Source organism: Pollicipes pollicipes, unplaced genomic scaffold (genome assembly GCF_011947565.3).
Source record: "Pollicipes pollicipes isolate AB1234 unplaced genomic scaffold, Ppol_2.1 Scaffold_7261;HRSCAF=8764_pilon_pilon_pilon, whole genome shotgun sequence".
Taxonomy (NCBI): domain Eukaryota; kingdom Metazoa; phylum Arthropoda; class Thecostraca; order Pollicipedomorpha; family Pollicipedidae; genus Pollicipes; species Pollicipes pollicipes.
In genome coordinates this window covers 31,764,702-31,789,394 of record NW_023597054.1, presented here as the reverse complement: position 1 = coordinate 31,789,394, position 24,693 = coordinate 31,764,702, and the positions used below count along the sequence as shown (strand labels likewise).

The window sequence follows — 24,693 nt, the reverse complement described above, 5'->3', positions numbered from 1 at the left end:
ATATATATATATATATATATATATATATATATATATGTATATATATATATATATATATATATACATATTTCCTCCCAATAGTTCAGTTGGTTAAAGTACCTGCTTTAACCAGCTGAAACGCTCCGATCCACCCACACGTGGCGAAGCGGGTTCAAGTCGCTTCAGGCACTCGCTGTTTGTCTGTAACAGGTTGGCCTGCGGCCAGTAGCAGCGGCCGCAGGCCAACCGGTAACCAGTTTCCGGCAATTTCTCTAAGTCAAGATATCTCCTTCTTTTTCCAAAAGCTGCATGATTGGTCAGATCTGAGCCGCTGAAATAAGGAAGTATCACTTCCGGGTATGCACGGCCTTTTGTTGACGTATTGACTTAGAGTGCAAACGTGCTTACGTGTGTGCATGCATGTTTAGGTATGTGTATGGGCAAGGGGGAGAGCGTCCGTGCTTGTAGATGTATGCATGAATTGTAGATTTGGACTTCAGTAGGAATGCCTAGCTGTTGTTAACAGCAGCTGGAATGCGAACATTTCAGCTTGCACCTAATGGCGCAGTACGCTGGCTTTGCTCTTGCAGTTTTCACACAGTCAAAATGTGAACGCTCCAGCTAATACTGGTAGCCGTGCCTGTTTCGTTCCGGCATTTTTAACATCGTCAAACTGTCTGATGAGCTTATCATGATAATCAATTTTGCACCGAACAAAATGAAACCATTCTGCGATTCGAGCCAGCGCCGCGGCCGCCCGCTCCCCGCCCGTCGCCAGTGGCGCCCCCCCCCCCCCCCCCTCCCGACCCGCACAATGGCGGTCGCTGGCTGAATTAATCATCTCTGTAACAGGAGCCTATGCCGCTCTCCGCGCCGTATTCGCGCGCCCAAGTCACGTGGAAGTGATGTCCGTTTACAAATGACGGCAGCGGCGGCCGATCGCTTTCAGCGCGTCGCTGCCGGCCGTGGCGCTGTCTGCCACGAGTTGAGGGGCGCGGGAGAGCGTGGGTTGCCGGCGGGGGCAAGAGGGGGCCCAGAGGGGCCCGGAGGGGGCCTGGAGGGGCGATGCGGGATGGAGAGGGGTGAGAGGAGGCTCCGGAACCGAGTGAGGGCCGATGCTGACGTAGCGGAAGCTGGCGCTATGGAGAGAAAGATCTGCGATCTGAGGGGAAATCTCTGTCTCATCTAAGGCTTTGTGTTGTTGCGAACGGTGCCGGAAATCCATCAAGTGTTAGTAAGATGAGCGCCAGATTCTCAATATGAGTGGCCAACCACAATCCAGTGCATCAGCTCCTAGGATCAACAACAACCCGACCGATGCTAGGGACTTCTCTTTGAGACACAACTTTTCAAATTAAAAAAGTTGTGGTCTAAGAGACTAAGCATGCAGCATTCATGGTTAGGGTTTTGTTTAGCGCGCATTTAGCTTAACAATGTAAGTATTTCGTCATTAAAATCAGCCTTTTAAGGACAGGGAATGATAATGACGAATAAATTTGCACCGTCCAACTTAATGATGTCACCGCCATTTTGGTCCTGTGTTACTGCGATGTGAACTTTAAGCATTCTGTGGCTTACCTCCATTGGCTACCGTTTACTTCAAAGCACCACTGCAATCAATGCGTGCGTACGTACGTTGTGGACTGCCTACTCGTTTCAGATCAACCCCTTGGACGTCAGGAGATCTAGGTCAGACCCAAGGGGATGCTTTCCGCAGCCGATCACTATTACCTCATTAATATCGTTCTTGTGAAATGGCGTCGTGATTATCTGAACAGAAATAGTTTATGCAGGGGCGCAGCCCAGGGACGGGTCCAGGGAGCCGGGCGCCCTCCTTAAAGGGAGTGTTTCACATTTATGTGGGGTTTGAACAGAAATAGTAATTTTGAAGATTATCAGTACAGTACACAGGTGCAGTACACAGCCCTGTCCTTCTTTAGACTAAATCACCTCTAGTTTCTGAGCTGCACGCACGCGAAGATGGGAAGACTTTTTCGAGGAGAGTATCTCAAGATCACCTTGGAATTCATGACGTCACACTAACGTCGTTTAAATCCTGTCACTCCGTACCCCATGCGGCGATCAAGGCCAATAAAATATAATGGTCGAGCCACTCAGATCTGGCGTTCGTGGACACGATCTTCAGATCTAATGGCCGTCAATTTGCTCTCAATCAGTGTTGTGTAAGTTACGATGACGTAATTAACCAGTGAGGTATCGAGGAGCATATTTGATAAACACAGAAGTTGTGTTGTCTATAGCAGTCTTTTCTACTCAAAAGTATATCGAAAGCTATACGTGAGATTGTTTCATCATATCAGCTTAGTATCAGGCTGAATTCTGGCTCTTGCTGGTCTTCTCTGTATGATTCAGTTCTGCATTCTGGTCCCAAAATGTAAATTGTACAGGTTACTGTATTCCTAGCTTCGTTACCAGGAACCTGCTTGCTCCCCGGAAGAATCCTGAGGAGCCAGGCGCATGTCCGCTTATGTCTATTGGAATAAGATAATCCACGGATAAGCTTGTGTTCCACAACTATAACCACAAGCTTGCATTCAGCAATCGTGTGAATGTTTATTTCACTGTTGATGAGTATTACGTATATCCATATCTCTACCAAAGCCGGGGGTAATATAACAAGCAAGCTGCTAGTTATCGTGGCCTGCGATGTCGCGACACGCGCCGTCCGTTTTTTGTAGATAACAAATACCATCAAACTCGTCTGAACCTGTTGCTGCCTGATGTATTCAGCCACTTACAAATCAGATATAAACTCATATGAGACCCATGCAACACAATGTAAAAAACAGTTTCGGCAATACAGCCTGAGCCATATCAGTATCTGAGCAATATCAACAGTAATGTTCATATCAGTGCGTCACCAATACCCACTTCACAAGACGAACCGAGCCCAGCGTCGCACGCGACCACCCCTCAAAAGCAAGACACCATCACACGGTACCGCACAGCACGAGCCCCTCCAACGGGCGAGCATTTATCACAGCTCTCGAGGCACGGGCGCCACCACCAGCTAGAAGAACGGTGCGGCAAACATGCCACCCCTCAAATAGGCAGTCAGCTCCAGCGGAGTCAGCCCGGCTAGCCCCGGCGCCACGGTGGCGTACAAGGGCGTGGTGTGGGTGCGCTGGTGTTTGTTGAGGTGGTCCTTGCGGCCGAACCGTTTGCCGCAGATCTCGCAGCCGAACGGCCGGTCGCCGGTGTGGATACGTGTGTGGCGGGTCAGCTCCTCGTTGCGGGTGAAGCGCTTGTGGCACGTCTCACACTCGAATGGCCGCTCCCCTGCCGACACACGGAGGAGGGTACGGTGTGAGGCGGCTCTGAGCGCTGTGCTCTACCAGCTCTAGTCTAAAGGGAATATTGCTGTTTCCTGCTCATGAGCGTTGGCGCTGAAAATGTTCTTTGTCACGATCATAAATTTCACGCACAGCGACGCCGTCAAGCTTTGTGTGGGAAACATGTCCTCACTCATGCTGCCTCATTTGCGTCAACACATTTGCCACATCGAAGACACCCCAGAATCCAAAGTTGCAATCATTGCCTTAAGTCTTTTTGGACTCACCACACTGACCTCTGACAAGTTCGTTGGTGGACACACCGCCCCGCTCCGTCGACTCACCTGTGTGCTTGCGGAAGTGGCCGACCAGCTGGCCGCGGTTCGAGAACGCCATCGGGCACTTGGGGCAGGCGAACTTCCGGTCGCGCTTGCGGCGAACCTCGGTGTGACGGCGGCCCTCCTCCACGACGGCGGCCCAGGGCACCCAGGCGGTGGGCAGCGGCGGCCACAGCAGCGGCCGGCCTCTGTACTCAGACCATGCGGCGGCCGGCAGCGGCAGCGGCGGCGGTGGCGGCGGCGGTGGCGACGGCGGCGGCGATGCGGCGGCCGCCTGCTCCGGACCGCGCGGCTTGGTTGGCGACACGTCCAGTCCGTGCCAGGGACGGAACAGCGGGCTGGGCGGCATCATGGTGCGCGTGGCAGCACGCAGCTTCACAGGGGGCCGATTGGGGCCCGTCTGGGCCGGACGCGGGGCCATCGCGCCGCCTGCACTCGGCAACCGCCCGCCACTCAGCGGCCAGCAGCTCCCGGCCGTTGCCAATCGGCGCGCGGCGCCTCTCCCCGCGCGGCCAATCAGCGCGACGGACGGGAGGTGCTCGGTGGAGATGGCCCCCGAGGGCCGCGACAGGTGGCTCTTGTGCGCTGACGAGGCAGAGAGGGAGGCTGGCAGCAGCTGCTTGTTCTCCCCCACCCATACACTCGTGTGCGCGTGAAGAGGGGAGAGTGGTGCGGGCGTCAGAACGGGGAGTCTGCGGTGTGGCCTTGATGTGCGACCACAAGCCAACATGGAGATCAAACACTGCTCACACACGCACACTGTCTAGCGTTCCATCATGCCCCGGAGGTCAACAGGCGGGAATGTCCATAACGACACCTATTCGGCCTATGGTGTACTGGATCCATTAAGTATCACACTCAACTATGAACATTTGAATCCGAACTCAGTCGTATTCTTGATCGCATTTGGGGCATTCGTTGCCAAGCTAGTACTGGAAGACATTTCGCTGATTTAAAACCCTGTTGTATGATGACTGGCATGCTAAGTGACGACGCTATATTTTCTGGTTACCTGGTCAGTCAGCCAAATCCATAACATGAATACCGGCCTCGAATTGAGTATGCTGCTTCAACTAACCGATTTACAGGCGTATGCCAGAACAGATTGTTGAATGCTTACAAATATTTGCTAACCCCATCCCAGTGATGGAAGTTCCAAAAAGGAATCCCGGAAGCGGAGTACATAAGTCCCAAAGTAGAGTACAAACTTTAAACTGGGGTCATGGAAATTTCATGGCACGTATTTCCGATGATTTTCTTCACAATGCAATCAACCACTTATCTCTGTCTCGATATGTTTATGGGTGAGAGTGTTTGAAAACAGTTTTTTGGAAAAATGTTTTTTTTTTTTAAACAGTACACTTTCCAGCTAAGTTAAGACCTCCGGCGTTTTACACGATGCGCAACTTCCTTAGTTAAATCCGAAGATATTGTTTTTTTTCTGAGTAAGGGCTACGGGAGAAGATATTTGGGGATTGAAGTCGGCAAGGCAATACGACCTGGTATCTCTGTTCACTCGTCATGAACTCTTGTTCTAACAGCAATTCGGGACGTTAATTTATGTTAGCACCAAAAATATTATTCAACTGATTCACTGACTGTAAAAATGGCATGGTGTTCGGAGTCGAGACGCATCTTCCTTTTTTAATTTTGGAATCGGTCAATATCTGGCCGAGCTTGGGCCAAAAAACCCAAATCACCGTGACGCTAAGGGAAGCGGGTTTTCAGCTTTTCGGAACTCAATACTTGTCTGAGCCGAAAATACCTTTTTGATGTAGACAGAGCTCTGGTTCAGAAACAAGTTGATAAAGAAGATGGAAAATCGGTTGGTAGCTTTGGTCACAAGTAGGGTTTTAAGATTCCGCGTATAATCCACTGCTGCAAATATATTCTGGTTTAAGTGCTACTTGATAGTAAACAAAGCGCATTTAACATGGTCAAAAAACCTCCCGCTCAGAACACACACACTAAATCGACCACGGGCTCCATCCTAGACCAAAAAAAGTGGAACACTATGAGCTTTCAGCATCAACTCATGTACTGGCTGTCTATAGGCTGTCACCTGCCATGATTTGATGCCTAGATACAACCATTGGCATGCAGTCAATCGTAGTGTTTCCTTCTTCTCACTACGAAGATGACAATGTAGATAAATTCTTGTAAGTGCTGCATCAGTGGTCAATGGTCAGGGGTGCCAAATGAAAGGTTAGGTTAAATCCCTCCCCCCCCCCCCCCAGAATAAATAGGAAACTGCACTCCGGCCAAATGCCAATCATTGCTAAGAATGTCTTCGATAGTTCCTAGCGTCAGGTATGATCCAGCAAACCCAAATCCAGTCCTTATGTTTCTAGTACTGATGCAACTACAAAAACTGGTCATAGAGCATGCCATTCGGTACACACCATAAACACATCCTAGCACTTGATCATTACCAGTCGCATAGCCAAGTTATTTCACATTGGGGAGCGCTAATCAGCACCTTACTTTATCAGACCCTTCTTTAACTTGTCAAATGTTGCACTTGGTTCTGTTCGTTTGCTTCCGGTAGCATAAGGTGAACACTGGGGCCTTTCGGTTCAGTACTTTGGTAATGAGCTAGCCATGTTCCTAGGGGTCCTAGGGGGACTTGCCCTCTAGGGGTCTCACTTGCCTTCCAGGTATAGTGTTAGGTTTGATATCCAGTGATCCTATATTGCCTATTCAGTTGATCATCACAGTATTAAGTGGCATTCAATCAACACACAATTGGCATTTTTAAAGCTCTCATGCAATCACATTACGTCATGTCAAAGAAATCCTTTGAAACTTAAATGTTACCAACTCATGTTGTTGTCCTTCACGCGGGCAACATCTCATGCTGTTTGAAAATGACTAGGTGCAGCTGCCAGTCCTGCATGGTGCATGGATCAATTACGCTGTCCCTAAATCCTGCTAAGTTCTGTGCAGCTGGTGCGCGCTGCTTGTCAACTGGAACTGTCACCTTCCTTCCATTTTAATACTTTGAAAGATGGCAAGCCGCTACGCACACTAAATCTTAGGCCAGTATCAGCCAACCATGAGATATCGAAGAACTCCCACAAAAGTTAGTTTAACACTTTAGTTTTTGTCTTGAAGTATGCAATAGCCAATTTTTGGTACATCAAACTAATTTCATGGGGTCCCCCAATACCAGGGTGGTCTACATTACAAGCGATCTACGAATTTCTAATATATTTGAGTCCCATTTTCATTATTTCTGGGCTTCTAGAGACCAGTGGCATGAAAAGAAGGGGGGGGGGGGGTGAAAAAATTACAACTGGGGAATTATTTTTCAATTCTCTGAAAATCTTACGTTGCTCCTGTGACCATTGCACGGACTCCTCAAATCTTCAAAACTTGATTGGAAAATTATTGCTACCCCTGCTCGCAATGTAAGCTTGTAGCACACTTATTTCTAGCTAGAATGACTTGCAGAAGCCCGGCTGTTGTTTTTCACCTTCATTTGAGAGCCTGCACGTGTGTAATAATAATACAATGATTTTGGGGCCATGACCGCACAGGCCCAAAATCGCGGACAAATTGGCACGCGTTCGGGTTTGAGGTCAATTTGACGCCCACGAAGATTTCTCCGGAATAATTTCCGAACGGCGCGATGTAGCCGCGCTTAATTTTGCATCGCTAGCCATTTGAATAGTAGATCGTTCGGTATGAAGCAATTTATGTATATTGTAAGGCCGTCAAGCTACGTCAGGTTAACGTCAGGCCATGGGTTTAAAGACAGACAATCTCTAGGGAATGTTTCCACCTGATGCAACGGAGTGTTAGACGAGGCTACACATCTCTGAGATAGTTTCTTAGGCAATACGATAATTGAATTGATAAATTTCATTGACCTGGGGTCAAGTATGAAGGCAAGCCTACGGTCAAAGCCAGCCTATTTTCTGCTATAGAGCTTGCTGTGTGGGGTAGTTTCTGGTGCTAATCTTGAATTTATTGGTGACAGGAACTGCGTTATGCATTTTCCCATGGACTTCTGTAAGATCAGAGTAGGTCATTGGCCTAAAACCACCCAGGTCAACATTTGTTTTAGAAACGCACTCTCTAATGTCATATCTGACGTTTATTCAGGTGCAAAAATCAAATCAATCTTGTATGACTTTGTTCATTTTGAAATCCGAAAGGTCAAGCAAGGTCGCTAACCTTAAATGGTCACCACTGACCTTTTCCTTAGAGCATGAATCTAGGCTCATGGTGGCTGCATGAAAAGGTCTGTGGCACAATGGACACTAATTGGAGTTTGACCTTGTTGGACCTTATTTGACCCGATGGGCATAACCTTAAGACCTCAAATTGTGATACAAGTGAGTTTATGTACCGAACAACGCACGCTGAGTTTCAGAGTTATCAGGGGGTCAAATTGACGCCCAACGTGAACGAAGGGTATTTAACCGGCCACCCGGGCGCGTGGTAAGGTTAGGTATGGTTGTGACGGCGCACGGAAGGAACATCCCAAAAATGACATATGCACTCAAATTTGGTTGGAAAGTTTCTGATCTGAGCTCATGCATATGCTCAAAACATTACCTCCTTAGTGGTTGCAGACTCGGATATTTCTCTTTCACCGAGTTGACCGTTCGTTTACACGTGTCATCGGTTCGAACTACGCGGTGCAGTGGTCGACGGTTGAGGTAGCGCAGACCGCTCGCCGTCCGAGCCCTCCAGCTACGAGCGATCGACAGTCAAGTTTTTCCGGCCGGACCACCAACGACTCAAGGTCTGTAAACAAGCATGAACTGATGGGGGTAATTGTAATTGAAGCCTGAATAAGCGCTCGAATAGCTTACAAATGTGCATTACCACTCATACCTTTGGCCAAGCCGGTAAACCGTCAAATGCCACCTGGCGTCATTTGAGAATCACTTACCACTTTGATAAACATAGGGCAGTGACACTGACCACCCTTCCGCACTGACGCTGGCCACCCTTCCGCAGTGACGCTAGCCACCCTTCTGAAGCGACGCTGGCCACCCTTCCGCTCCGTCTTTATCCACGAGTTGGGGACATGTTAGCTCTCATGCTAACAAGGCCACGCTGCTCTTTTTGAAAAGTGAGTCTTTAAACGGATGGGGATGGCACAAATTGATATTTAAGCCGACCGGTTGCATAACATACACAAGTGCACTGTCACATGGTCATGCGGCCAAGCCCGTGAGACGCCTAGTCACATGGGTACAGGCAGTAGCGCAGGCCGGGAACGGGGCACAGGAGGCACGTCCCCCCCCCCTTAGGTTCGGGGGTCCTTCGGGCCCCTCGGAACCTACGATTAAGGGCCCAATTTGAAGGCCCGAAGGGCCCAAAACACCGGCCGGAGGTCGCATTCAGAGACCCCGGGCCGCAGGGCTGGACACTCCACCGCCAGCCAGAGGGCTCTGCATGCTGATCAGGGATCCCCTAAGTCGATGACGGTCTATATGTTGGTCAGACACCACCAGCAACGCACAGCCGACTCCAGGGCGGCATGGGCCTGAAGGCCTATTCTCCAGGCAGGAACAAAGCCGGAGCAAGCAATTTACATTGGTCGTGGTCGCAGCGCCTGTCGGTGAAGTGAAGCCCTGTGAAGCCCTGGGTCAGCTCTGTGTCGGTACGGGGCGGAGAGCCCACTTCCCAGTCAACTATAAAGCCGGGGCCAGTGATTTACACTGATCGGGACTCCTGTATCTGGCAGGGGCCCGCAACACCTAACAGTGAGTCTTGTGCTGGCAAGGGGCCCGAGCCGACCAAAAGAAGTGAGTGTTCGATGAGGCCCGGGTGGCTCAGTAGAACTGACGATCAAAGGCCTGTTTGGAGGGCATAATAGCCCGAAGGACCGGCTGTTTTTCAAACAGAAAATCGTGGCCCGTGGGATCGTGACTTAAAAATGCGACTCAGGGTTCATATTGCACTGTTCGAGGTATCCCTAAGACAATGCGGGTGTCTAAGTCGGCCAGAGACCGCGAACGCCGAACAGTCGGCTCCATGTCCGTCCAAGCACGTAAGAGCTATTTCCGAAACAAGAATGGAATCGGGGCCTGCAATTCGCAATGTTCAGGGTCACTGGCACAATGAGGGGCTCCTGTGTCGGTGATGATCCACAGGGCCTAACAGAGGTCATGTGGCGGCAAGCGACCCGAGCCAGAGCGGTGTTTCAGGGCTCCAAAGTGGGGGTCGAAGGGTTTGTTTCGGCCAGAAATCACCCATAACGAACAGTTGGCTCCTCGTTGGTCTGATCTCTGGCGGCCCCTTTCCCAAGCAGGGACAAAGCTGGGCCGCGATTTACATTGGTCAGGACTTCTATATCCTTCAATGGCCCACAGTGCCTAACAGGGTATTCTGTGCCAACAAGGGGCCTCGAATCGGTGAGGGGAAGATTTGTTCAACAGGGACGGGACGGGATGCCGAATAACAGAGGGCCTCTTGCGTTGGTCGGGGTCCTCTGACGATGAAAGGAAACGTGAGAACTTATGACGAGTGTTCACATTGAGGCAATTGAAAGGTTCTGTGCCAGTCAGGGCTTCCAGTACCGAACAGTGGGCCCTCGAACACAATTCCAGTTTGGGTCCCTTAGGCCGAACTGGAGTCAATGTGCCCGTTATTTGACCACCTAAGGCGACCAGAGATGTTGTTGCGCCAATGAGAATCCCTTTTTCGATCCGGGATCAGCTGCGCGGGTCCGAAGGCCTTCTGCGCCAGCGGCCGGACCAATGCGATATAAGGTATCCCTCCGATGGTCCCCGGATCGGCCAGTGGATCCTGGTCCGTGTCGCCGGAATGACGGCCGGAAGACACGCGGCGGGGGAACATAATCGGCCTTCAGCCCTTGACCGGGAACGATAATGTGCCAGTAGTGTTCCACTCAAAGGGGCCCTTTCCCGGAAAGAAACAAAGGATCTCATAAGTGTTGAATAGTGTATCGAAATGAATTTTAAAAAACGCACAAGGTCATCCCATATTTGCCAGAGAGCCCCTGAAAACGTCAATGGGGCCCTTTCCCGGAAAGAAGCAATGGGTCTCATTAGTGTTGAATAGTGTGCTGAAATGAATTCAGAAACGCGCAAGGTGATCCTATGTTTGTCTGAGAGCGTCCGTTCTTCGGCAAAATTGACTAGCAAAACAAATTACGTCATAATTTTGAGCCTGCGCGCCCGCAATCTCGCGAGCAAGGATAGCGATGGCCTGCGCTGCAGTTTCTGTAAAACCGAACGGCATTGTACGCCGTGAGTAACGCCAGGCGACGAACGCCGTGCGCACAAGAAAGGCCATCGTAAAAAATGTCTTCAATATCTTTCAAAACTCATTCGTACAGTTCAAAGATTAGACCGAGCAAATCTTTTTTGAATTCATGGAGATGTCCTCTGGACTGATAATAGTTACCGCAACACGAAGAATAGAGATCCTGCCATTACTCGACCTGGCCAGCTGTACATTGCCCAACTCAATGTACAATCGGTGAAACCCAAGCTGCTGGAACTGCGACACGACATCGTGCAGCACGGCTATGACGTGATCATACTTAGTGAAACATGGCTCAAGCCGTCTACGCATAACAGACTAATACCTGTACCCGGCTACCAGCATTTCCGGAGAGACAGACCTGATAACAAAGGATTTGATGGCGTGGCCGTACTAGTGAGAGAGTCACTGGAGGCGACTGTGTTGGACGGACCTGATCAGGTCACAGCAGGCCCCAAACTGGGTTCGCTGTGGGTCCAGATCCGCGCTGACCCTCGAAAAGTGATGGTGTGCTCACTGTATCGGCTCCCGACACAGACGCAGGTCCGAGTCACTGCGGACCTCGGTGAGCTGGAGCAGCAACTCCAGAACATCCTCGCCCGTCACAGTGGACCCGTCATCATATCCGGTGACATCAATATCCACGCCTGCAGCAGCAACGAGAACGCTGCGGTCAGCAGGTTCAGAGAGTTCCTCACAGCATACTCTGCAGCAGCATATCAGCGGGCCCACGTTCCGGCCATCTGGCTCCACCATCGATTGTATTTGTACAAACGGTGGTGTTGGGCGCGCCGGCACGCTGCACTGTGACTGTAGTCCCCATGACTGGTCACGTGCTCTAGTGCCGCTACCGGACTACCGACCTGCGGAGTGCGCACTGACGGCCAGATGCTGGCGCAAACTGGACTTGACGGAGGCGAATCGACGTCTCCAAAATGTGGACTGGGGCCCAGTGTACGGCAGTGTCGATCCCGGAGAGCAGTGGGACTACTTCCTTGCAGTGACTCGTCCTATCGTTGATGCTTTAGCACCGATGAGACGTTTAAAAGTGCGCAATCCTACAGCACCACCTATTACGAAAGCTACTAAAGACCTGATGGCCCGGCGGCGTGCCACACTCCGTGATTATGACCGTGAGACGCATAAGGACCTAAACCGGCAGGTCAGATCGGCAGTGCGTCGTGACACACGGGAGGAGATTGACAGGGGTGTACGGGAGGGTGGGCCGAGCTCGATGTGATGCAGTGGGCAGCCTGTCGTCCTGTCTAAGCAGCCAGTCAAGTCCACGCCTGATGCGGACGCGGACGACATTAACCGGTACTACGCCAGCATTGGTACCGCGACCGCCCGCCAGGTGGACTCCTAGGGACCGGAGCTGGCGGCACGCCTGCCGCGCGTGACCACCGGCGGGTTCCAGGTATCGCTCGTTACACCGGATCAACTGCGACGCGTCATAGCCCGCCTGCGTAACAGTTCATCGTGCGGTGCAGACGGATTGTGTATCCGGTTTTTCAAACTGTGTATAGACGCTATTTGTCCCGCGATCGCCCATATTGTCAATTCCAGCATGACAGCCCATGTAGTTCCCGACTCGTGGAAGCTGACAATAGTTTATCCTACCCAAAAGACGCCAAAATCCACTGGTGTGTCTAACTACAGGCCCATCTCAATGTTACCGACTATCGCTAAGGTTAACGAACTTGTAGTTTACGAGCAGCTGTTTGCATATTTGATCTCTCATCACCTGTTCTCGTCTAGTCAACGTGGTTTTAGATCACATCACTCCACTGACACGGGGCTTCTCACGGTAACCGACAAGGTTTTTGGGGCCATGGTTCAAAAGGAAATCACCTTGTTATGCCTACTGGACCAATCCATGTGCTTTGATGTTATCCCACATGATGGACTCCTTAGAAAGCCCCAGCAGTACAATGTTGATGTACGTTGGTTTGCGAGTTACCTCCAAAACCACTTTCAGCAGGTTCCCGTCCAGAACCCAGGTGGCGCTTCCTCTCTGTCCGCAGCATTGCACAACCCGATCGGAGCCTGCCAGGGCTCAGCGCTCGGCCCGCTGCTGTACAGCATCCATGCTAATGATATGCCGCTACATGCTCGTGACGCATGTATTGTGCAGTACGCGGACGACGCGCAGGTTTTAGTGAGTGGGAGGCCCGGTGACATTGGTACGCTGATCACATCCATGGAGCAACATCTTGCGCACCTGTCCAAATGGTTTGGCAAAAACGGAATGAAAACTAACGCACAAAAAATACAGCTTATACTCCTCGGCACGCGTCAAAATCTTCGGAACCTGCCATCGGCTAGCACCAAATTTATGGGCGCCACTGTAGCCAGCTCTCCTTCCGTTCGAAACCTGGATGCTGTATTTGACCAGTGCATGACGTTCACTGCGCACACTGATGACGTGCGGCGATGCACTGGCGCTCTTATCGGCCTCAGCCACAGCCGGTACAGTCTGCCTCAGGCCACACTATTTACTCTAGTCCAGGGTCTAGTCATCTCACTCATCCGTTACTGCATCTGTGTGTACGGAACATGTAATGCTACTCAAACATCACGACTGCAGAAGCTGCCGGACTTCGCAGCACGAGTCATCTCTGGGCGTCGGAAAAATGATCATATGAGCGATGTTTTACGAGATCTCGAGTGGATGTCTGCTGACAACATGTTCTTGTATCATACACTGACGCTTCTGAAACGTGTCCTGGAAATATCATAAAGGGCCCCCGACAAGAGCGTAGAGCTCTGCGTTCTAATAAGAAGTACCCAAAGCCCAGTGTGAAGGGCCCCGAAAGATCGAGTGTACCTAAGAAGGCTATCGGATGGCCCCCGACAGGAGCATAGGGTTCTGTATTCAAATACCAAAACCCAATGTGCAGGGCTCCCGAAGAATTCAGCGAGCCCGAGCAGGTTAATTTTGAGGGCCCTGAACGACCAAGTGTGCTCGAGCAGGTTAACAGATGGACCTCCGACAAGCGCGTGGGGTCGTAAACAAGTGCCAAGGAAGTGGAAGGGCCCAGATAAATCTACAATAAAGAATCTATGGGCATGTCGTGAGTACGTCGGCAGTTTAACCGGGACCAGCGTGAAGGGCTCCTGAACATCCGAGAATGTCGCGGCGGGTTCACATAGCTGGCCCCAGCTGTAGCGTCTTTAACCTTTCGGGCGAATGGTAGGAATCAGCGGAAGACCCCTGATTGAGAACAGTGTCACAGCATTCTATCAGAAGGGTTCGAAGCAGCAGCGCAGAGCCCACCAAGAAAATACAAAGAATTCAGTGGCAACGTAGGAGGCTCCTTAACGATCTGACTGACCGCAAGTGGACGTATAGTGCCCGTCGGAAACACTATAGGGTCTCTTGACAGCGTAATAAGCCTTTAAATATTTCAATAACCACTTTTTCAATCAGTGAAAACGATTTTGCCTGCTTGTGGATGCTTCACTTCAGCTTGCGATGGTTCTTGGTCGTCTTGAAGCCCAAAGACGTCCAACGTTGTCGCGTTTTGTGTACAAAAACGGCGTCTGTTTGGCCGAATATGGGTCCCTTCGGGGCGCAAGGGAGTGTGGTCATGGGCTCTTGCCTTTCCCTCCCCCCCCCCTCCGGATCCGACCCTGCTTACCACATATCCTGATGTATTTCTGGCGTTGCTCCGGAGCGAGCGAACCCTTCGTGAACCAACGCTTAAGGTGCTGCCACCTATCTTGGTATCGAACGCCGTGGTGCGACATCTCGCGAGAGCATTCCCATAAAGCCGTTCCCAGAATTACACAAATCGCGTCCCACCGGCGCGTATTTTCGTCCTTTTATAACGTTTGGCCACGTACATGGAGAGGTTGCCAACACTCTACTCTTTCCCAGATATAAACATGGTGCAGTTGAACCATTCCAATAATGTATGCGCCAGTGCCCATTCGTCGTAAACCGAAACACAGAGCAATCTACATCTGTCGCCACTAAATAACCACGTACCCGAAACATGCGAGCTGGGCCAAATTGTGCAGGCATATGAAACATCCATGCCTGACTGAGGAGTCACTATTTTTAAGTGATAAACTAAAATTGTAGCCGACCCGCAAGACCACCCTTGTCTAGACCTGCCCCTCTCGTGCTCATGAACGTGATGAGACCTGCAGCTTTTGTGTCGCGGGAAGGACACGCAAGACCAGCCTTGTCGACACTCGCCCCTCTCGTGCTCATGAGCGTGATGAGACCTGCAGTCCTTGTATCGCGGGAACGACCCGCAAGACCAGCGCTGTCCAGACTCGCCCCTCTCGTACTCATGGACGTGACGTAAGCTGTTCTGTATTTGGCCGCAGCGCAGGAATCAATGTCTTCAATGGCGATGGGATTTGCGCCTCGTTAAGCACGGCTTGTTGTGCAGATGTTGATACCGCTGGTGGATATCTGACGTCAAAATCCACTGGTGGGGCCGACCGCTCGATGCAAGCAATGACCATCCAAGCAGCGCGAGCTGACAGACCCGCGGTGCCCGGGGACTCAGCGCCTTCTGAGGCTTACGGTCAGTGATGAAGGTGTCCGGACAGCAGAGAAAGATCTTTTCTGGACACCGCAGGTCGACTTCCGGTCCTTTATATTATACAGCACCCGCCTGGTTATGCAACGCGCGATGAAAGACGATTACCTATTTCAATGGACAGAAAAGAGATGTCTAAGACCACAGGATTCACAAAGCTGTTGGATGACACACACGAAACACGGTAAAACAAATTGATGGTGCATATTCGTGATGAACGCCATAGTTATTTCCAAATTATTGTTTGTGACATAGCGACCCTCCGTACGAGCCATAAGCAGCTACCTTCCAACTCGATCCAGCCAAGTACAAAACTGAAGCACCTGACACCAGACAAAACGCAACAACAATCACCTCCAAATGCCACGATAATCCTCCGGAAGAGCATAGAAAAACGCCTGCAGCCGACCTACCTTGCCAGCACAACCAGTTCAGCGACAATGAACCAAGCAAAGCTCTGACCGAGCACACGCACCCACGCATAGTGACGATGGAGGTGCCGACACCGCCGGACGCAGGGTCGGCGGTACTGTCGAGCAGGTCGAGCAGGGCGGCGGCCTGCCTCACGCCGCCGCCGCCTTTGTACTAGCCCACGGACAACTCCAGACCGCTGACTTGTCACGTGGCCTGCCCCCAACGTGCCGCTGGCGCCCACACGTGGAGCACGAGCCCAGCTAGCCACGGACCGATCAGGCAGCAGCCTGCGGCCCCGTGCCAGGCACAGTCACATCCGGCATCAATGCGCGCAACACGCGGCCACCGGCCTGTCCGCGGCCCCAGCACGCCACGAGAGATCGCTCCGGCGCCGCTGGCGGTCCAGGGTGCGGCGCCGTCCGCCAGCCTCAGGAGCGGCGCAGACCGCCCTGCATCAGCCGCTGGTAAGCCTCGAGACTGGCCTGCGCCTGTTCCGGCGACAGACCCGGCGGCCCACCCGGCAGCATCACCATCCGCTGCGCCAGCAGGCTCTGCAGCGCCACCTGCTGCTGCAGCCGCTGCAGCTGCTCCTTGCCGCCAGGCAGCAGACCCATGTATTGCAGCACGTGCGGCGGCATGGCGGCCGACGCCATGTGCAGCGCCAACAGCTGCTGCATTGAGCCGGGCGGAAGGCCGGCGCCGCCGTCTCCGTCCCCGCCGCCGGCGGTGGCCGCCTTCTCCACCGGCGTGATGGTGATGGAGCCGACGCGGCCAGGCTCCGACGGCGGCCGCGCCCCGCCGCCGCCGGTGGTCAGGTCGATGACCTCCAGAGCGGCGGCGGGCCGGCGGCGCGACGCCCCCTGGTGCGCCGGCGGCGGCTCCAGTCGCTGGCGCTTGCTCTCCGTCTGGCGCGCCATGCTGCTCAGCCTCTGCAGAGCCGTGTACTGGGCGAGCGGGGAGGTGGCGGCGGCGCGCGGCACCGGCGTGATGGTGATAGCCGGCCGCGCCTGCGCCAGCAGCGCCACGGTCGCCGCGTCAGGCGGCGCCGGCGGTGCCGGACGCTTGCGGGCGCCGGGCCGCGGCGCGGACGGCGCCGGCAGCGGCGACGGCTCGCTCTTCGGGCCGCCGGCGGTCGGCTCAGCGGGCGCCGCCGGCTCCGAGAAACCCCGCTCGTGCCGTTCGAACGGCAGGCACAGCCTGTCGACAGACATGCACCGATCAGATGGTCATACTTTACAGACCCACACAGACTATCTGAGAGAGTCACATACACTCACAGGGTTACAGTGCTTTTACCCACAAGACCCGGTTCCACAACCAGTTAGTATTTAATTCATAATCTGAGGCTCACCTTGAGCCCGGCCAGGTGGCGTTTTATGCCAGTGGTGGAAGATACAGTCCAATCACTCTACGATCAGATAAAATCCAATGTTGGTCTTGACATCAGGATCAAAGTCCTTACTGCGGGCGGGTAGATGTGCGGACCTGGTCTCGCCGTTCAAGTGTTCCGAACCACGAGATTATTGCTCCGCAGCCTATGGGCCAGGCAGTAGCGGCCAGCAGATACTGGCTGCCCACTTAACACCATAAACACCACCGCCCACGGCAGGACACACCCTGGGGATGCCTGACAACCGATGTCCGTTGACAAAACCGGCCGGTCGCTACGCACTAGCTCCCCGTGAGACTGCCAGTGACACCTGTAGGAGCTGGGAGTGAACCCTGTGATCGCCACTTACACCTCCAGTGAGTACGGGGCCCCGTCACTGCACACGCTGCGCACACTAACTTCTTGAGCGGGTGCTGCGAACGAGATTGCTGTGAATGACACGTGCTGTGAATGCTGTGGGCGAGTGAGCATATGGTGAGTACCGTGAGTGCCGGTCGCTGCAAGTGGGTGCCGGTCTCCGCGGGCGGGTGCCGGCGTGCCGTGTGAGCGCCAGAGCGCCCTGCTCACCTCTCGTAACACCTGCGGGTGGGTGCTGATCTCTGCGGGCGGGTGCTGACCGTGCCGTGTAAGCGCCAGAGCGCCCTGCTCACCTCTCGTAACACCTGAGGGTGGGTGCCGGTCTCCGCGGGCGGGTGCCGGCGTGCCGTGTGAGCGCCAGAGCGCCCTGCTCACCTCTCGTAACACCTGCGGGTGGGTGCTGATCTCTGCGGGCGGGTGCTGACCGTGCCGTGTGAGCGCCAGAGCGCCCTGCTCACCTCTCGTAACACCTGCGGGTGGGTGCTGATCTCTGCGGGCGGGTGCTGACCGTGCCGTGTGAGCGCCAGAGCCCACTGCTCACCTCTCGTAACACCTGCGGGTGGGTGCTGATCTCTGCGGGCGGGTGCTGACCGTGCCGTGTGAGCGCCAGAGCGCCCTGCTCACCTCTCGTAACACCTGAGGGTGGGTGCCGGTCTCCGCGGGCGGGTGCTGACCGTGCCGTGTGAGCGCCAGAGCGCCCTGCTCACCTCTCGTAACACCTGCGTGTGGGTGCTGATCTCTGCGGGCGGGTGCTGACCGTGCCGTGTGAGCGCCAGGGCGCCCTGCTCACCTCTCGTAACACCTGCGCGTGGGTGCCGGTCTCCGCGGGCGGGTGCCGGCTGTGCCGTGTGAGCGCCAGAGCGCCCTGCTCACCTCTCGTAACACCTGCGCGTGGGTGCCGGTCTCCGCGGGCGGGTGCCGGCCGTGCCGTGTGAGCGCCAGAGCCCCTGCTCACCTCTCGTAACACCTGCGCGTGGACGCGCCGGCGGTCGGCTTGCTCTGGTCGCCGCTCAACTCGTCAAACAGCTGGCGCCAGAGCCGGCGTGCGCATACCGCGTGGTACCCGCCCAGCTCCTGCACCCGCCGGTACAGCCGGTACAGCCGCTCTGCGGTACATGACATGCACTGTACAGATCTGTTGAAACAACACAATGTGGGGGGGGGGGGGGGGGAGGCGTGTACTCACCGTCACACTGCACGCGCTGCACAGAGCACTTACAACACGACACACGGCTGACAAATTCCCCCAGCAACCGAAATACCTGAGTCCTGCATGCCAACATCATGGAGAATGGTTTTCGAAAAAGAGCCTTCCCAGAAAATAATGATGATAAGATGATCAAAAGGGTATGCGGTTTCAAGCATGTACGAAAAGGCTGCTTTTCCGCTGCTTGCCTGCACCACAAAGGACTGTCAAAACTAAGAGGTTTATGCTTGTTTTTTCCTTGGTAATACAAGCGAACATGGTATGCCACCAGTCCACTTATGCCAAGGTGTGGCAACTCCCTGATACCAATCGACTTGTCAAATGACGGAGGAGAGTTTCGCAGCGTCATTCCCTGCAGCTGAACGACATAACCGCCACTGGAACAGCTCACTGAACGACATGACCGCCAGTGGTACAGCAAACTGAACGACATGGCCGCCGGTGGTACAGCTCACTGAACGACATGACCGCCAGTGGTACAGCGAACTGAACGACATGACCGCCAGTGGTACAGCGAACTGAACGACATGACCGCCGGTGGTACAGCTCACTGAACGACATGACCGCCAGTGGTACAGCGAACTGAACGACATGACCGCCAGTGGTACAGCGAACTGAACGACATGACCGCCGGTGGTACAGCTCACTGAACGACATGACCGCCAGTGGTACAGCGAACTGAACGACATGACCGCCGGTGGTACAGCTCACTGAACGACATGACCGCCGGTGGTACAGCTCACTGAACGACATGACCGCCATTAGTACAGCGAACTGAACGATATGACGGCCACTGGAACAGCTCATAACAACATGGCCGTCCGCAGCTGCATCGATATGCATGACCACCAATTCGTTGCTTGACATTGCTGTCAGCGACAGCATTTTGCATTCAATTCGAAATTGGCGTTTGTCGATTTGCGATGAAGCCAGCCACGAGGACCTGGATTAATGGAGATGCATGTGTGGAAAAGTTGTATGTAGGATATACGTATGACCGAGCGTGATGCACGATGTGCGCGTTACAAATAATATAAAAAAGATGTATGCATGGTACTCATGCATCTTGCAGCTATTGCGCCAATTTCTTTTCGTTTCATGGTGTTCGTCGGCGACTACCTGCACTGATAAGTGTTCATGTTTTTGAACACGTGAATTTTGGTGTTTGACCGCGGTTTTGCTGAATGAAGGAAAACTCTCAGACCCAAGGAAGGCTCAATGCCGAAAGCTCGTCTTCGAAGCCTTTAGATAAAGTTTGGCAGCACTGCGATTTATTATTACCTTGCTATGTCCGAGCAGGCAAAAACGTCTTAAAAATCCTATTTCCGAACCATTGGACAATTTCCACTCGTGACCCTACCTACTGTTGGAGACGTTCTGGGTTTCAGAATATACGCGTTTGCGGGCTTGCGTCGGTAAGCGACGGAGATGACTTTGAAAGCGCATAAAAAACCTGTGGCGTTGCAAAACTAATTTGATTTTGTACTGTTTCTGGATGCAATTAAAATTATGTGTAAGATTTCCTACGCATTATCTTCCTGGTCGATCCACCTCTAGCTGACGGGACACTTGACGGGAGCCGGGCGTGATGTGCTGGCACAAAGGGTGTATGGGGTCATGGAAAAAAACCTGTCCCTGTAAGTGGGTTTTTAAAGCCATAACAACATGTAATGCATGCGTGCGTGCGTGCAGCAACACCAGCTGAATCATCTACAACCTTAACGGAAGTCGGTTGCTGACCGCTCGCCCTTCGCCTCCCCCTCTTCCAACCCACCTTGCTTGCAGTCGAGCACCGTGGGCAGACTGAGCGGCGTGCCGCGCTGGCTCATGAACTGTCGCAGCCGCTGCAGGAACGTCTTCTCGTCCCAGCGCGCCGACCTGAGCGGCCTGCTCGGCTTGGAGGCCGGCGTCAGGCCCGGCACCACCGGCTTGTGCAGCAGGCCGGCACCCGGGGCGCGGCGGGCCTGCCGACCACCACTCGGTCACCACGGCAGCTACACTCCCGCCAGACAAGGGGAGGCCGGCGCCCGGCGCGATGAGACGCGGGTCGCGGAGATATGCGGCACGTGAAACATCTGTATACGCAGGTGGCAAGTGACAGACAGGCCTCCGGCTACAAAGACGGGTCGGGCGGATGAGGACAGACCGCGAGGCCGCGACTGGAGGCATGTGGCCTCAGTCACAGGTCTGGGATTGCCGGACGGGCCACAGATCGTAATGGGCCAGCCACATCACAAGATATGTGCGGTCCCCTCAGCGTCAGTCACCGCCGCTCCTCCAGGTCGGTCTGACATGTCAGTGACCTCGCAGCTGACGGTGCGGTGCGTGGCCTTTCACAGTCGATGCGCCCGAAAACCCCAATCATCCTAATGATCACAGCTGACTGGGGCGGCTGTCTGACACACAGCGCGAGCGGACTGGACACATCAGACGTCCGACCACCACGTCATCACAGCTGATGGAGGCGGCCGTCTGGAACACAGCGCGATCACAGACCGGACACATCAGACGTCCGACCACTCGCGCCGAACCGCACTGACCGTGCTGTGAAGCGAGCCCGGCAGAGGCACTTCTGTGTCTGACGTGGACTCGGAGCTTGGCGACGATCCGGGCCTCCTAGACTTTTTTCGGGTCCGGCCACGCAGTTTGGGCGCTGCAACCGGAGCAAGGCATGCCTCAGGACACCGTCCAACGCAGCACCAAGGGCTCCATGCAGCCTGAACCGTACACAATGTCGTTAGAACTGGTCTGACGCCGGTCTCCTCCAACGATACCCACCCCAGTCAAGGACACGCAGAGCATCCGACAGATATGTAGTATTCTTTGGCATGGGTTGCGTCTGTGCCGTCTTTGGCTAACACGGGAAACATGCCCCTGAGGATTTGAAGCTTACTTTGCGATGAGGACAGCTTTTCCTACCGTCCCCCTCAACCAGTTTGAAGCAACTTCATTCGGAGGCGAGCCCCTCCCCCTCCTGACTATCGCCAACGATGCCATTGACACAACATAAGACGGTGACGCCATCGCCCATGCATGAAATACTGACATCTGCATAAGCGCAGCCTTATGAGGCAACCTTGTCATGTATCAGTTCACCAGACTAGGCGAAGCGACTGATTCTAATTCACAATTTGAAGTCATAATAAGCGGCAAGTCACACGTAGCAACCAAGCTGTGCCGCTGATGCTGTGACGCTGTGGAGCTGTGGAGCTGTGGAGCTGTGGGGCTGTGGGGCTGTGCCGCTGACGCTGTAGAGCTGTGGGGCTGTGCCGCTGACGCTGTGACGCTGTGGAGCCATGAAGCCGTAGGGCTGTGCCGCTGACACTGTGGAGCTGTGGAACTGGGGAGCTGTCGGGCTGTGCCGCTGACGGTGTGGAGCTGTGGAGCTGTGAAGCTGTGGGGCTGTGCCGCTGACGCTGTGGGGCTGTGGAGCTGTGGAGCTGTCGGGCTATGCCGCTGACGCTGTGGCGCTGTGGCGCTGTGGGGCTATGCCGCTGACGCTGAGGAGCTGTGGAGCTGTGGAGCTGTCGGACTATGCCGCTGACGCTGTGGCGCTGTGGCGCTGTGGCGCTGTGCCGCTGACGCTGTGGAGCTGTGGAGCTGTGCCGCTGACGGTGTGACGCTGTGGAGCTGTGGAGCTGTGGAGCTGTGGAGCTGTCGGGCTGTGCCGCCGACAGTGTGACGCTGTGGAGCTGTGGAGCTGTGGGGCTGTGCCGCTGACGCTGTGACGCTGTGGAGCTGTGGAGCTGTGGAGCTGTGGAGCTGTGGGGCTGTGGAACGCTGGCCCTCTAAGTTCGATCTTCGACCGCCACCATGCACAACGCCCACGCTCTTCCGCGTGTCCGGTATCAAGCATATTACATCAAGCGTTCGTGAGTGTCCAGTCGCAAGCGACATAAAGACTTCTGCAACTTGATTTCCCTTCCAGGCCGACTTCTCGAGCACAAGTCAGCTGACGGCACCGTTGCCCGGCCCACGTGCACCTTACTACGAAAATGAAACCGTTCGAATTGTTAGTCTGAACTAAACAAATGGAGGCGCCGGAACAATGAGAAGCTTGCCGCCCACACCGGGCGCGGGAGAGTTCAGCACGCTCCAGGTCTGCACTGCAGCGACTGTAGCCCTCCATGGAAGTCGGGCGCGTGGTTCACACTTAGTGAGCACGCCCCCTAATTTCTGTTGTTGCGAGAAAGTGACCTGAAACATGCATCTCCGTTTTTTGACGAAACTTTGTCACCGTCGCCGGGTTCTACAGTCGATGTCCTCGCGGTCTGAGATGTTTTGAGCCGGGTGACGCTAGTTTCATTGACAGGTACAGCTGACTTCGTATCCTTTATAACTAGTGATGAACTTAAGCTGGCGGGCATGGATACGGCGTTCGTTGGTACCGTTTAAGGAGCAAAGGACGTTGCATGTACTGCATCACTGCACCAGCCCCAATCCCCAGCCGTGAAAGCTGAAATACGTTGGTCGACAAAGAGCGTGCTGGGCATGACGAAACTGTTCCTTTAAAGCACATCCATCGGTGCAACATTCCCTTGGTGATTTTTCCTTTAACCGCGTGTTTTTTCCTTCTTAAAACCACAATAACTTTTTAGTTTTGGTGTTAGCGCGGGCGTTTTGGGAGGACAAAAGCATCCAGCGGCGCCTCTATTATGACCATGTTTGAGATAGGAACGTTAAGGCATGACAGCGACTCAGAAATCGCCATGTTTCAGTTGTTCGCATATGGCTGGGGATGAAGGGAGTGAAAATTTCATTTATTCGATGAAAAGTAAAAAAAAATACCATAAAACTAGTGGGTGTGCCCAATTCCGTTAAGACTTTTCTGACCCCCCAAACTGCTACACGACTAGTCAGCAGCAGTGAACGAGCAATCGCAGTTTTCTGTTCGAGCCGGCCGGCAAAACAGCGCCCGTCTCTTCCTCCCCCAGCAGGCTGACCTACCCAGGTGGTTACAGAAGAGCTCCACACCGTCCAGATCGGGACAGTCGAAGAAGTCACGGCAGTAGAAGAGCCGGGTGTTGCCGCTGGGCACGTGGAAGCCGCCCAGCGCCCGCACCAGCTTGTGCACGTAGACACGGGCGCTGACCGCCTCCAGACTGTCGGCACGCGCTCAGCAGTCAGCACCCGGCGGCCAACACTCAGCGATCAGCACTCGGCGGCCGACGCTCAGCGGTCGGCAGTGTATCCATCAGATCTCAGCAGATAGCACGAACCTCAGCTGTCGGCACACGTCAGTCGGGCCTCAGCCAACCAGCGGTCGGCCGTCAACGCTCAGGGAGCCGGAAGTAGCCAGTCAGCAGTCAGCAGTATGCAGTCGATCACAGACAGTTATGCTGCTTCAACGCCAACCGCAAACACACCGAGCGAATCTTATGCCATGGCTCGGCATTAACACGGGCGGTACGAAGTGGACTAGGGCGCCGCAGCAGCGTCGCCATTTCCGTCACCTCCAGACGATGCCTGGCGTTTCTCAGCAACAAACCTAAACGCAACACAACAGAGCCGGTGCAGATGTACCATGGCATCATGCAATGCCTCCCAGGCGCATCTGTCAAACACCAGTCAGAAATCGGGAACTTGGTGCCGAGCGATAACAAAACACGCGCCACGTTATAAACAGCTGCCACGCCGGGAGTGGACCTAGTTGGCAACGTCTTCAGCCGCTTTCACAAGTAACTATCGAAGTCGCGCCAGGGCATGTCGTAGCCTCCGCTGCTGCATGTTGGTGCTCCGTCGCTGCAGTGCTAGCGAACAGCTCGGTGGCTCCAAGCAACACCCGCCAGACTGAGCGCCAAGGACAACGCAAATTATGACAATGGAGCATAGTCAGGCTCGATCAGTGTCGGCCCAGCCAGCTCCGCCGGCAGAAATTTCAGAGCCTGCTTCACTGCCTGTTCTTGTTGCA

At 54.0% G+C, this 24,693-nt stretch overlaps 1 protein-coding gene across 1 annotated transcript; it reads right to left on the bottom strand.

The window, feature by feature from the left end:
* Nucleotides 1–2,765: 2,765 nt before the first annotated feature.
* On the bottom strand, nucleotides 2,766–20,723 carry LOC119111306 (zinc finger protein 853). Its single transcript, XM_037235120.1, has 8 exons — nucleotides 20,557–20,723; nucleotides 18,531–18,681; nucleotides 16,971–17,025; nucleotides 16,698–16,835; nucleotides 16,274–16,499; nucleotides 11,376–11,505; nucleotides 3,617–3,798; nucleotides 2,766–3,279 (listed from the first exon to the last, which is right to left on the bottom strand). The coding sequence occupies exons 1-8, from the start codon at nucleotides 20,609–20,611 to the stop codon at nucleotides 3,011–3,013; spliced, it is 1,206 nt and encodes a 401-aa protein (XP_037091015.1). The 5' UTR covers nucleotides 20,612–20,723; the 3' UTR covers nucleotides 2,766–3,010.
* Nucleotides 20,724–24,693: the final 3,970 nt, after the last annotated feature.